The sequence below is a fragment of the Oncorhynchus gorbuscha genome, linkage group LG12 (genome assembly GCF_021184085.1).
Source record: "Oncorhynchus gorbuscha isolate QuinsamMale2020 ecotype Even-year linkage group LG12, OgorEven_v1.0, whole genome shotgun sequence".
Taxonomy (NCBI): Eukaryota; Metazoa; Chordata; class Actinopteri; order Salmoniformes; family Salmonidae; genus Oncorhynchus; species Oncorhynchus gorbuscha.
Genome location: NC_060184.1, coordinates 3,225,312 through 3,238,786, shown reverse-complemented (window position 1 = coordinate 3,238,786; position 13,475 = coordinate 3,225,312). Strand labels below are relative to the sequence as shown.

At 46.9% G+C, this 13,475-nt stretch overlaps 1 protein-coding gene across 5 annotated transcripts; it reads left to right on the top strand.

Annotated features, from left to right (window-relative positions):
- Positions 1-205: 205 nt before the first annotated feature.
- Positions 206-13,475, top strand: armc1l (armadillo repeat containing 1, like). Of its 5 annotated transcripts, none has more exons than XM_046291000.1 (7): positions 206-252; positions 1,773-1,951; positions 2,357-2,448; positions 3,407-3,593; positions 9,974-10,090; positions 11,512-11,586; positions 12,801-13,475. In XM_046291000.1, the coding sequence occupies exons 2-7, from the start codon at positions 1,799-1,801 to the stop codon at positions 12,993-12,995; spliced, it is 819 nt and encodes a 272-aa protein (XP_046146956.1). In that variant the 5' UTR covers positions 206-252; positions 1,773-1,798; the 3' UTR covers positions 12,996-13,475. The 5 variants fall into 5 exon arrangements, with proteins under 5 accessions (XP_046146956.1, XP_046146953.1, XP_046146955.1 ...); XM_046290997.1 differs by lacking the exon at positions 206-252 and adding an exon at positions 386-604 and having other exon boundaries at positions 1,829-1,951; XM_046290999.1 differs by lacking the exon at positions 206-252 and adding an exon at positions 451-604.

Below are 13,475 nucleotides of genomic sequence, written 5' to 3'. Positions count from 1 at the left end.
GCGAGTTCGTTTTCCATGTTGCGGTGCCATGGGTGGGCGGAGTTAATACATTTCAGACCACTCCATTGACAATTCTAGTTCGTTTTGCATGTCCCGGTGCCATGGGTGGGCGGAGTTAATACATTTTAGGCCATTATATTGCTCCTTAAATATTATCGCCACTGAACCGGGGTACCGGCCCATGCAAAACAAATTCGCCTAATTGCAGTATTCTAAAACACTGCATCATCAAAACACATTTATCAGATGGCGGTAGGTAGACTGATAAACTAGTTAGCTAGTATGGACTCAATATTGGCAAATATTAGATGTATAAACGGTATACTATGAATAAGGTTGATCATCTTCTCTTACCACATGGTTAATTTAGAAATGTGACCAAAACGTAGCAAAGAAATCGTGAAATAAAATTCTCCAGGCGAACTGAAATAGCCCGTGCTCAGCAAAACGTGCCGTGATTGGACATTTCAATTGGAATAAAAAAAATATACGCCAATCAGAAGGGCTCACCATGCAACGTGACAGAAGCTGTTCGACGAATGAGGCTTCCCCCTTTCCACAAAATCGTTGTTTTGTCTGTGTGCACGAGCCGGTTTGTCTCGCGGTAAGACGTTTCAAATCTTGGCGGTTTTAGTTACTGACTTTTAACGGAATTTGTAATAGTTGATCAAAATATATATTGATGTAAAAAGAAAAGTTGCAAACTAACTTACCATACTTTCAACAACAACAAAAAAACATCTGGATATAAGTGAAGTTAGTTTTCAGCCAAATAAGTTATTAGCTAGCTGAGTTAACGAACTTGTTTTGCTAATCTATATAGATATGTGTTTCATGACATTGACTACTCAATTCATTCATTGTATGTATTTTTTCGTCGTTTTTACGTATTTTACGTTTAGCCTAGCTCGGTAGCAACAAACCCTAGATAACGTTAGCCTAGCTGGGTAGCAACAAACCCTAGATAACGTTAGCCTAGCTGGGTAGCAACAAACCCTAGATAACGTTAGCTTAGCTGGGTAGCAACAAACCCTAGATAACGTTAGCTTAGCTGGGTAGCAACAAACCCTAGATAACGTTAGCTTAGCTGGGTAGCAACAAACCCTAGATAACGTTAGCTTAGCTGGGTAGCAACAAACCCTAGATAACGTTAGCTTAGCTGGGTAGCAACAAACCCTAGATAACGTTAGCTTAGCTGGGTAGAAACAAACCCTAGATAACGTTAGCTTAGCTGGGTAGAAACAAACCCTAGATAACGTTAGCTGGGTAGCAACAAACCCTAGATAACGTTAGCTTAGCTGGCTGGGTAACAACAAACCCTAGATAACGTTAGCTTAACTGGGTAGCAACAAACCCTAGATAACGTTAGCTTAACTGGGTAGCAACAAACCCTAGATAACGTTAGCTTAGCTGGGTAGCAACAAACCCTAGATAACGTTAGCCTAGCTGGTTAGCAACAAACCCTAGATAACGTTAGCTTAGCTGGTTAGCAACAAACCCTAGATAACGTTAGCTTAGCTGGGTAGCAACAAACCCTAGATAACGTTAGCTTAGCTGGTTAGCAACAAACCCTAGATAACGTTAGCTTAGCTGGGTAGCAACAAACCCTAGATAACGTTAGCCTAGCTCGACATACACAGTATCATTAGTGAGGCCAAGCAAGGCAGTGACAAGAGAGAGTGTGTATTTTAGCATCACCCACCTGGCCTTTTCAATACATCTACTGTGTCTAATTATACATCTTATCTCACTGCACCTTTCTCTGCCTGCAGAGACTCGGTAAGTTAGATTAACTAAGATGATGGATGCTCTGTCTGTGGTGACCCAGCTCCGGGACCTGGCGTCGGAGCCCCAGAACCGGGAGGCAATAGTCCAGGACCAGGGCTGTCTCCCCGGTCTGGTTCTCTTCCTGGACCACCAGGACCCGCAAGTGCTGTTCGCCACCCTGCAGGTCGGTTTAACCTGCTACTGGCCCCCTAGCTACAGAAACCACAATGACAAACAAGCAAGAATAGAACAGACAAAAACAGAGATCCCATAAATCACTATATGACTAATAGGTTACAGCTGCAGAATGAGCTGTATTTGTTTACATTATAGTAAAGCTAGTTGGAAACTGTAAAAAAAACAAACACAGTATACAAAGCAGTTCCTTCTAATATAATTGTCTCACGCTGGTCATCCTTCCAAGTCTTGTCTCGTTGAGGAAAGGAAGCCTGGATGACCGAGGCTAAATCTAACCAGACAATACACATTCAAAAACAATGCCAACATGACAGTGACACTCAACATCCCCTGAAACTTGGGAACAGGATGTAGTAGTGTCTCTTTCTGATTTGTAATCTCTCCTCTCAAGACTATGCGCTACCTGGCAGAGTGGCCCCTGAACGTCACCACTATGAAGAATGAACTGGGCATGATGGTCAGCCTGGTGACCCTGATGGAGAGGTCAGTCCACTCTCTCAGGTCCCTGTTTAACTGTGTGTGTGTGTAAAAAAACTGTACCTATGGCTTCGGCATCACGATTGTGAATTGCAACATTGTGAATTGCAACAATGTGCATCAATCAACTGGGCAAATGAATGTTTTCAATGAATCCTACTCCTCTCTTGGTCCTGTCTCTTTTTGTATCAACTCTCTGGCACTGACTCTACACACTCACACATACTTACACTGACAACACACACACACATATAACATACGCTGCTGCTATTGTCTTATCTATCCTGTTGCCTAGTAACTTTAACCCTACCTATATGTACATAGCTACCTCAATTACCTCGTACCCCTGCACATCAGCTCGGTACTGGTACTCCCTGTATATAGCCATGTTATTACCTGGTACTCCCTGTCTATAGCCATGTTATTACCTGGTACTCCCTGTATATAGCCATGTTATTACCTGGTACACCCTGTATATAGCCATGTTATTACCTGGTACTCCCTGTCTATAGCCATGTTATTACCTGGTACTCCCTGTATATATCCATGTTATTACCTGGTACTCCCTGTATATAGCCATGTTATTACCTGGTACTCCCTGTATATAGCCATGTTATTACCTGGTACTCCCTGTATATAGCCATGTTATTACCTGGTACTCCCTGTATATAGCCATGTTATTACCTGGTACTCCCTGTATATAGCCATGTTATTACCTGGTACTCCCTGTATATAGCCATGTTATTACCTGGTACTCCCTGTATATAGCCATGTTATTACCTGGTACTCCCTGTATATAGCCATGTTATTACCTGGTACTCCCTGTCTATAGCCATGTTATTACCTGGTACTCCCTGTCTATAGCCATGTTATTACCTGGTACTTCCTGTATATAGCCATGTTATTACCTGGTACTCCCTGTATATAGCCAGGTCATCTGACATCCTGGCCCTGTCTCTTGTAGGAGTGGTTTGTGTGATGACATCAATACCCTGTCGCGGGAGGTGTATGGAATCCTGAGTGCCCCGCCCACCCCAGCCCCGCCCAGCCCAGAGAAAGAGAGGAGGAGAAACAAACCCCAGTTCTTCCTCAACTCCTCCAAAGGGAAGAACAAGTCTGTCACTCTGCACATCCAAGGCCTGGACAGCACTGTGAGTGTATATATACCGTAGCAGTCAAAAGTTTGAAACGCACCTACTCCTTCCAGGGTTTTTCTTTATTTTGACTATTTTCTACATTGTAGAATAATAGTGAAGACATCAAAACGATGAAATAACACATATGGAATCATGTAGTAACCAAAAAAATTGTTAAATAAATCTAAATATGTTTTCGATTCTTCAAAGTAGCCACCCTTTGCCATGATGACAGTCTACTCTATATATACATACAGTTGAAGTTGGACGTTTACTTACACTTAGGAATACCTAGGATAGGATAAAGTAATCCTTCTCACCCCCCTCCCTTAAAAGATTTAGATGCACTATTGTAAAGTGGCTGTTCCACTGGATGTCATAAGGTGAATGCACCAATTTGTAAGTCGCTCTGGATAGGAGCGTCTGCTAAATGACTTAAATGTAATGTAAATATGTCATTAAAACTAGTTTTTCAACCACTCCACAAATTTCTTGTTAACAAACTATAGTTTTGGCAAGTCGGTTAGGACATCTACTTTGTGCATAACAAGTAATTTTTCCAACAATTGTTAACAGACAGAATATTTTACTTATCACAATTCCAGAGGGTCAAAAGTTTACAAACACTAAGTTGACAGTGCCTTTAAACAGCTTGGAAAAGCCCAGAAAATGATGTCATGGATTTAGAAGCTTCTGATAGGCTAATTGACATAATTTGAGTCAATTGGGGGTGTACCTGTGGATGAATTTCAAGGCCTACCTTCAAACTCAGTGCCTCTGTTTGACATCATGGGAAAATCAAAAGAAATCAGCCAAGACCTCAGAAAAAAAATTGTAGACCTCCACAAATCTGGTTCATCCTTGGGAGCAATTTCCAAACGCCTGAAGGAACCACATTCATCTGAACAAACAATAGTACGCAAGTATAAACCCCATGGGACCACGCAGCCATCATACCGCTCAGGAAGGAGACGCGTTCTGTCTCCTAGAAATGAACGTACTTTGGTGTGAAAAGTGTAAATCAATCCCAGAACAACAGCAAAGGACCTTGTGAAGATACTGGAGGAAACAGGTACAAAAGTATCTATATCCACAGTAAAACGAGTCATTTATCGACATAACCTGAAAGGCCGCTCAGTAAGGAAGCAACTGCTCCAAAACCGCCGTAAAAAAGCCAGACTACGGTTTGCAACTGCACATGGGGACAAAGACCTTACTTTTTAGAGAAATGTCCTCTGGTCTGATGAAACAAAAATAGAACTGTTTAGCCATAATGACTATTGTTATGTTTGGAGGAAAAAGGGGGAGGCTTACAAGCCAAAGAACAAAAGTAGTGATCCTACCTGACCTAAAACCCTAAAAGGGGATTTGTACTAGAATTAAATCTCAGGAATTGTGAAAAACTGAGTTTAAATGTATTTGGCTAAGGGTTATTTAAACTTCCGACTTCAACTGTATATATACACACAGCTCACTACATGCATATCCTCAGAAGCCAGGCTTAAGTCAGGAAAGCCTGGAGGAAGGTAGAAATATGCTAAAAAGGGGTCTAGTGGTGGAGTCGAAATAGAAACTAGTGACGTATTGTTACTTATCAAACCAATCAAATGTTTTGTGTGAGTGGAGCTCCAAACAGGAGTCCCCCGACCTGTCAATTTTGATATACACTCTGATAACCACTCTGTCTCCTACTATAGACAGCGGGCTGACTGGTGATTGATAACTGTCTCCTACTATAGACAGTGGGCTGACTAGTGATTGATAACTGTCTATAGACAGTGAGCTGACTAGTGATTGATAACTGTTTCCTACTATAGACAGTGGGCTATAGACAGTGAGCTGACTAGTGATTGATAACTGTCTCCTACTATAGACAGTGGGCTGACTAGTGATTGATAACTGTCCCACTATAGACAGTGGGCTGACTAGTGATTGATAACTGTCTCCTACTATAGACAGTGGGCTGACGAGTGATTGATAACTGTCTCCTACTATAGACAGTGGGCTATAGACAGTGAGCTGACTAGTGATTGATAACTGTTTCCTACTATAGACAGTGGGCTATAGACAGTGAGCTGACTAGTGATTGATAACTGTTTCCTACTATAGACAGTGGGCTGACTAGTGATTGATAACTGTCCCACTATAGACAATGGGCTGACTAGTGATTGATAACTGTCTCCTACTATAGACAGTGGGCTGACTAGTGATTGATAACTGTCTCCTACTATAGACAGTGGGCTGACTAGTGATTGATAACTGTCTCCTACTATAGACAGTGGGCTGACTAGTGATTGATAACTGTCTCCTACTATAGACAGTGAGCTGACTAGTGATTGATAACTGTTTCCTACTATAGACAGTGGGCTGACTAGTGATTGATAACTGTCTCCTACTATAGACAGTGGGCTGACTAGTGATTGATAACTGTCTCCTACTATAGACAGTGAGCTGACTAGTGATTGATAACTGTTTCCTACTATAGACAGTGGGCTGACTAGTGATTGATAACTGTCCCACTATAGACAGTGGGCTGACTAGTGATTGATAACTGTCTCCTACTATAGACAGTGGGCTGACTAGTGATTGATAACTGTCTCCTACTATAGACAGTGGGCTGACTAGTGATTGATAACTGTCTCCTACTATAGACAGTGGGCTGACTAGTGATTGATAACTGTCCCACTATAGACAGTGGGCTGACTTGTGATTGATAACTGTCTCCTACTATAGACAGTGGGCTGACTAGTGATTGATAACTGTCTCCTACTATAGACAGTGGGCTGACTAGTGATTGATAACTGTTTCCTACTATAGACAGTGGGCTATAGACAGTGAGCTGACTAGTGATTGATAACTGTTTCCTACTATAGACAGTGGGCTATAGACAGTGAGCTGACTAGTGATTGATAACTGTTTCCTACTATAGACAGTGGGCTATAGACAGTGAGCTGACTAGTGATTGATAACTGTTTCCTACTATAGACAGTGAGCTGACTAGTGATTGATAACTGTCCCACTATAGACAGTGGGCTGACTAGTGATTGATAACTGTCTCCTACTATAGACAGTGGGCTGACTAGTGATTGATAACTGTCTCCTACTATAGACAGTGGGCTGACTAGTGATTGATAACTGTCTCCTACTATAGACAGTGGGCTGACTAGTGATTGATAACTGTCCCACTATAGACAGTGGGCTGACTAGTGATTGATAACTGTGTCCTACAATAGACAGTGGGCTGACTAGTGATTGATAACTGTGTCCTACAATAGACAGTGGGCTGACTAGTGATTGATAACTGTGTCCTACTAGAGACAGTGGGCTGACTAGTGATTGATAACTGTGTCCTACTATAGACAGTGGGCTGACTAGTGATTGATAACTGTCTCCTACTATAGACAGTGGGCTGACTAGTGATTGATAACTGTCTCCTACTATAGACAGTGGGCTGACTAGTGATTGCAGCATTGTATCTTTCTGATGTGTGTAGTTGGCAACAGTGTTGTTTCCAAGTGCTACTGAATAAGCTCAACTGAAATGCACTAATTGACTATGATACACATGACTTCTGTCTACAAATCCATTCCAAATCTTTATACTATACATGACACGGGTGGAGTGTGTATATCCGGCCTAGTGCGGCAGCAGAAATGCTAGGAATGTGCCTGACAAACACAATCATTTGCCTCTAATTTACTTGCGTTTGTAGCAGATCTTGGCCTGGTAAAAGTGAGCTGCCGCTGCTGCTGGGTAGTCAAAACTGTCCATTTCCTTGAAGCAGCTTGATGCACATCAGCCTCGTTACTTTGTCGTCAAGGAGCGATCTTGAGGCCATCTTTACTCTGTTTTGGAGAAAGAATCCCCTCTCAGAGGCCTTACTGGAAACAGGGATTATCAACAGCTTTTTCCAGTTTTTCCCAGTCAGGGTACACTTAGCTGAAGACCTCTGTCTTCTGGCCAGTCAGGGTTCACTTAGCTGAAGACCTCTGTCTTCTGGCCAGTCAGGGTTCACTTAGCTGAAGACCTCTGTCTTCTGGCCAGTCAGGGTTCACTTAGCTGAAGACCTCTGTCTTCTGGCCAGTCAGGGTTCACTTAGCTGAAGACCTCTGTCTTCTGGCCAGTCAGGGTTCACTTAGCTGAAGACCTCTGTCTTCTGGCCAGTCAGGGTTCACTTAGCTGAAGACCTCTGTCTTCTGGCCAGTCAGGGTTCACTTAGCTGAAGACCTCTGTCTTCTGGCCAGTCAGGGTTCACTTAGCTGAAGACCTATGTCTTCTGGCCAGTCAGGGTTCACTTAGCTGAAGACCTATGTCTTCTGGCCAGTCAGGGTTCACTTAGCTGAAGACCTCTGTCTTCTGGCCAGTCAGGGTTCACTTAGCTGAAGACCTCTGTCTTCTGGCCAGTTAGCTGAAGACCTCTGTCTTCTGGCCAGTTAGCTGAAGACCTCTGTCTTCTGGCCAGTTAGCTGAAGGCCTCTGTCTTCTGGCCAGTTAGCTGAAGACCTCTGTCTTCTGGCCAGTTAGCTGAAGACCTCTGTCTTCTGGCCAGTTAGCTGAAGGCCTCTGTCTTCTGGCCAGTTAGCTGAAGACCTCTGTCTTCTGGCCAGTTAGCTGAAGACCTCTGTCTTCTGGCCAGTTAGCTGAAGGCCTCTGTCTTCTGGCCAGTTAGCTGAAGACCTCTGTCTTCTGGCCAGTTAGCTGAAGGCCTCTGTCTTCTGGCCAGTTAGCTGAAGGCCTCTGTCTTCTGGCCAGTTAGCTGAAGGCCTCTGTCTTCTGGCCAGTTAGCTGAAGGCCTCTGTCTTCTGGCCAGTTAGCTGAAGACCTCTCTCTTCTGGCCAGTTAGCTGAAGACCTCTGTCTTCTGGCCAGTTAGCTGAAGACCTCTGTCTTCTGGCCAGTTAGCTGAAGACCTCTGTCTTCTGGCCAGTTAGCTGAAGGCCTCTGTCTTCTGGCCAGTTAGCTGAAGACCTCTGTCTTCTGGCCAGTTAGCTGAAGGCCTCTGTCTTCTGGCCAGTTAGCTGAAGACCTCTGTCTTCTGGCCAGTTAGCTGAAGACCTCTGTCTTCTGGCCAGTTAGCTGAAGACCTCTGTCTTCTGGCCAGTTAGCTGAAGGCCTCTGTCTTCTGGCCAGTTAGGGTACACTTAGCTGAAGACCTCTGTCTTCTGGCCAGTCAGGGTTCACTTAGCTGAAGGCCTCTGTCTTCTGGCCAGTTAGCTGAAGACCTCTGTCTTCTGGCCAGTTAGCTGAAGGCCTCTGTCTTCTGGCCAGTTAGCTGAAGACCTCTGTCTTCTGGCCAGTTAGCTGAAGACCTCTGTCTTCTGGCCAGTTAGCTGAAGACCTCTGTCTTCTGGCCAGTTAGCTGAAGGCCTCTGTCTTCTGGCCAGTTAGGGTACACTTAGCTGAAGACCTCTGTCTTCTGGCCAGTCAGGGTTCACTTAGCTGAAGGCCTCTGTCTTCTGGCCAGTTAGCTGAAGACCTCTGTCTTCTGGCCAGTTAGGGTACACTTAGCTGAAGACCTCTGTCTTCTGGCCAGTCAGGGTTCACTTAGCTGAAGGCCTCTGTCTTCTGGCCAGTTAGCTGAAGACCTCTGTCTTCTGGCCAGTTAGCTGAAGACCTCTGTCTTCTGGCCAGTTAGCTGAAGGCCTCTGTCTTCTGGCCAGTTAGCTGAAGACCTCTGTCTTCTGGCCAGTTAGCTGAAGGCCTCTGTCTTCTGGCCAGTTAGCTGAAGACCTCTGTCTTCTGGCCAGTTAGCTGAAGACCTCTGTCTTCTGGCCAGTTAGCTGAAGACCTCTGTCTTCTGGCCAGTTAGCTGAAGACCTCTGTCTTCTGGCCAGTTAGCTGAAGACCTCTGTCTTCTGGCCAGTTAGCTGAAGCCCTCTGTCTTCTGGCCAGTTAGCTGAAGCCCTCTGTCTTCTGGCCAGTTAGCTGAAGACCTCTGTCTTCTTGCCAGTTAGCTGAAGACCTCTGTCTTCTGGCCAGTCAGGGTACACTTAGCTGAAGACCTCTGTCTTCTGGCCAGTTAGCTGAAGACCTCTGTCTTCTGGCCAGTCAGGGTACACTTAGCTGAAGACCTCTGTCTTCTGGCCAGTCAGGGTACACTTAGCTGAAGTACCTTATGAGAACCTCTGTCCTCTGTGTGAGTAGGAATAGAAACACAACCAACACTAATATCCAAGGATTTATTATCTTATGAAAAGTATATTTGCCTTTGACGTCGACGGGTATTTCCATCAATTTAAAAAATCATTATTTTGCAGTGGACTTTTCTTCTCCCAGACAATTTGTCCGGCAACAATTTTATTTATTGGATTTTCATGTAGTTTATCAGCTATAAAAGCCATGGTTTACCGGCTTCCGGAAACCCTGCTGTACACCAACTGACTGTGTGTTGTCCAGGCCCAGCGAGGTGTGTGTGAGGAGGCTCTGCTGAAGGTGAAAGGAGTGATCAGCTTCACCTTCCAGATGGCTTCTAAGAGATGCACCGTTCGCATCCGCTCTGACCTGCCCACTGAAGTAACTCCATCTGACTCTCTCTCTCTGTCTGTCTCTATCCGTCTGTCTCTCTCCGTCTGTGTCTCTCCGTCTGTGTCTCTCCGTCTGTGTCTCTCCGTCTGTGTCTCTCCGTCTGTGTCTCTCCGTCTGTCTCTCTCCGCCTGTGTCTCTCCGCCTGTGTCTCTCCGCCTGTGTCTCTCCGCCTGTGTCTCTCCGCCTGTCTCTCCGCCTGTGTCTCTCTCTGCCTGTGTCTCTCTCCGCCTGTGTCTCTCCGTCTGTGTCTCTCTCCCTGTGTCTCTCCGTCTGTGTCTCTCTCCCTGTTTCTCTCCGTCTGTGTCTCTCTCCCTGTCCCTCTCCGTCTGTCTCTCTCCCTGTCTCTCTCCGTCTGTGTCTCTCTCCGTCTGTGTCTCTCTCCGTCTGTCTCTCTCCGTCTGTGTCTCTCCGTCTGTGTCTCTCCGTCTGTGTCTCTCTCCCTGTGTCTCTCCGTCTGTGTCTCTCTCCCTGTTTCTCTCCGTCTGTGTCTCTCTCCCTGTCCCTCTCCGTCTGTCTCTCTCCCTGTCTCTCTCCGTCTGTGTCTCTCTCCGTCTGTGTCTCTCTCCCTGTCTCTCTCCCTGTCTCTCTCAGTCTGTCTCTCTCCGTCTGTCTCTCTCCGTCTGTCTCTCTCCGTCTGTCTCTCTCCGTCTGTCTCTCTCCGTCTGTCTCTCTCCGTCTGTGTCTCTCCGTCTGTGTGTCTCTCTCCGTCTGTGTCTCTCCGTCTGTGTGTCTCTCTCCGTCTGTGTCTCTCTCCCTGTCTCTCTCCGTCTGTCTCTCTCCCTGTCTCTCTCCGTCTGTGTCTCTCCGTCTGTGTCTCTCTCTCCGTCTGTGTCTCTCCGTCTGTGTGTCTCTCTCCGTCTGTGTCTCTCTCCCTGTCTCTCTCCGTCTGTGTGTGTCTCTCCGTCTGTGTGTGTCTCTCCGTCTGTGTGTCTCTCTCCGTCTGTGTCTCTCCGTCTGTGTGTGTCTCTCCGTCTGTGTGTGTCTCTCCGTCTGTGTGTCTCTGTCTGTCTCTCCGTCTGTGTCTCTCTCCCTGTCTCTCTCCGTCTGTGTCTCTCCGTCTGTGTCTCTCCGTCTGTGTCTCTCCGTCTGTGTGTCTCTCCGTCTGTGTGTCTCTCCGTCTGTGTGTCTCTCCGTCTGTGTGTCTCTCCGTCTGTGTGTCTCTCTCCGTCTGTGTGTCTCTCCGTCTGTGTCTCTCTCCGTCTGTGTGTCTCTCTCCGTCTGTGTCTCTCTCCGTCTGTGTGTCTCTCTCCGTCTGTGTGTCTCTCTCCGTCTGTGTGTCTCTGTCTGTCTGTGTCTCTCTCTGTCTGTCTCTCTTACACACACACACACCCCTGCCTACAGAGCTACACACACAGATTAGCCCATTGGTTAAAGTGTTGTAATTTAATAGTGTCCATCTCTCCCTGTAGAGTCTGGCGTCGGCCATCGCTGCTACCAAGGTGCTGTCAGCCCAACAGGTGGTGAGGAATGAAGTTGGGGATGAGGTGAGACACTTGGCTCAGGAAAGAATGAAAGAACAATGGCCTGAGCTTCCATGTTAATTTCTGTGTGCCTCTTCTCTCCTCCCCTCTCTCCTCCCTCACTTCTCTCCTCTCCTCCCTACTATCTTCTCCTCCCTCCCCTTCTCTCTTCTCCTCCCTCCTCCTTCTCTCTTCTCCCCTTCTCTCTTCTCCTTCTCTCTTCTCCTCCTTCCCCTTCTCTCCTCCTTCCCCTTCTCTCCTCCTTCCCCTTCTCTCTTCTCCTCCCTCCCCTTCTCTCCTCCTTCCCCTTCTCTCTTCTCCTCCTTCCCCTTCTCTCTTCTCCTTCTCTCTTCTCCTCCTTCCCCTTCTCTCCTCCTTCCCCTTCTCTCCTCCTTCCCCTTCTCTCTTCTCCTCCCTCCCCTTCTCTCTTCTCCTCCCTCCCTTCTCTCTTCTCCTCCCTCCTCTTCTCTCTTCTCCTCCCTCCTCTTCTCTCTTCTCCTCCCTCCCCTTCTCTCGTCTCCTCCCTCCCTTCTCTCTTCTCCTCCCTCCTCTTCTCTCTTCTCCTTCCTCCTCTTCTCTCTTCTCCTCCCTCCCCTTCTCTCTTCTCCTCCCTCCCCTTCTCTCTTCTCCCCTTCTCTCTTCTCCTCCTTCCCCTTCTCTCTTCTCCTCCCTCCCCTCTCTCTCCCCTCCCCTTCTCTCTTCTCCTCCCTCCCCTTCTCTCTTCTCCCCTTCTCTCTTCTCCTCCTTCCCTTCTCTCTTCTCCCTCCCCTCTCTCTCCCCTCCCCTTCTCTCTCTCCTCCCTCCCCTTCTCTCTTCTCCCCTTCTCTCTTCTCCCCTTCTCTCTTCTCCCCTTCTCTCTTCTCCCCTTCTCTCTTCTCCCCTTCTCTCTTCTCCCCTTCTCTCTTCTCCTCCCTCCCTTCTCTCTTCTCCTCCTTCTCTCTTCTCCTCCTTCCCCTTCTCTCTTCTCCTCCCTCCCCTCTCTCTCCCCTCCCCTTCTCTCTTCTCCTCCCTCCCCTTCTCTCTTCTCCCCTTCTCTCTTCTCCCCTTCTCTCTTCTCCTCCTTCCCCTTCTCTCTTCTCCTCCTTCTCTCTTCTCCTCCTTCCCCTTCTCTCTTCTCCTCCCTCCCCTTCTCTCCCCTCCCCTTCTCTCTTCTCCTCCCTCCCCTTCTCTCTTCTCCTCCCTCCCCTTCTCTCTTCTCTCCTCCCTCTTCTCTCCTCCCTCCTCTTCTCTCCTCCCAGGTCCTGCTCCCCCTCAGTGTGTGTGGTGGTAATGTGAGGGAGGAGAACGTATCAATACCAGACTACCTCCCAGAGGACGAGAGTCCCGAGAGCGAGACGGACCGCGCCGTGTCCCGTACCGCAGCCAAGGACAACACCTCTGGCAGCTGGCTCGGCTCAGCAGCCACTTTCCTCACCAGATCCTTCTACTGGTGAAACTGGGGCCCTCAGGAGCCGGCATGGCTGTTCTCACAGGGGACACCTGAACTGGGAACACAGCAGAACTGCCCCCGTATGGCTGCATCCTAATTCTACAACACATCTCCTGAAGTGTACACTATGGCTGCATCCTAATTCTACAACACATCTCCTGAAGTGTACACTATGGCTGCATCCTAATTCTACAACACATCTCCTGAAGTGTACACTACGGCTGCATCCTAATTCTCAACATATCTCCTGAAGTGTACACTCCCCGTCATGGATTTAAAAGCATTGGCTGTAGGTGTAAACATTGGCTGTAGGTGTAAACATTGGCTGTAGGTGTAAACATTGGCTGTAGATGCACACGAGGGGACAGAGAGAAACAGGATGTGACTAGTGGTGTAAAAAGTAAAGATACCTTAATAGAAAATGACTCAAGTAAAAGTCAGTAAAATACTACTTGAGTAAACGTCAAAGTATTTGGTTTTTAAA

What these genes read in the sequence shown, in the direction of transcription:
- armc1l (XM_046290997.1), top strand. Translation starts at nt 512, where the DNA reads ATGCAACGTGACAGAAGCTGTTCGACGAATGAGGCTTCCCCCTTTCCA. An exon ending in TCCAAGGCCTGGACAGCACT is followed by an intron (nt 3,594 to 9,973) that starts GTGAGTGTATAT and finishes TGTGTTGTCCAG; the next exon opens with GCCCAGCGAGGTGTGTGTGA. An exon ending in GGAATGAAGTTGGGGATGAG is followed by an intron (nt 11,587 to 12,800) that starts GTGAGACACTTG and finishes CTCTCCTCCCAG; the next exon opens with GTCCTGCTCCCCCTCAGTGT.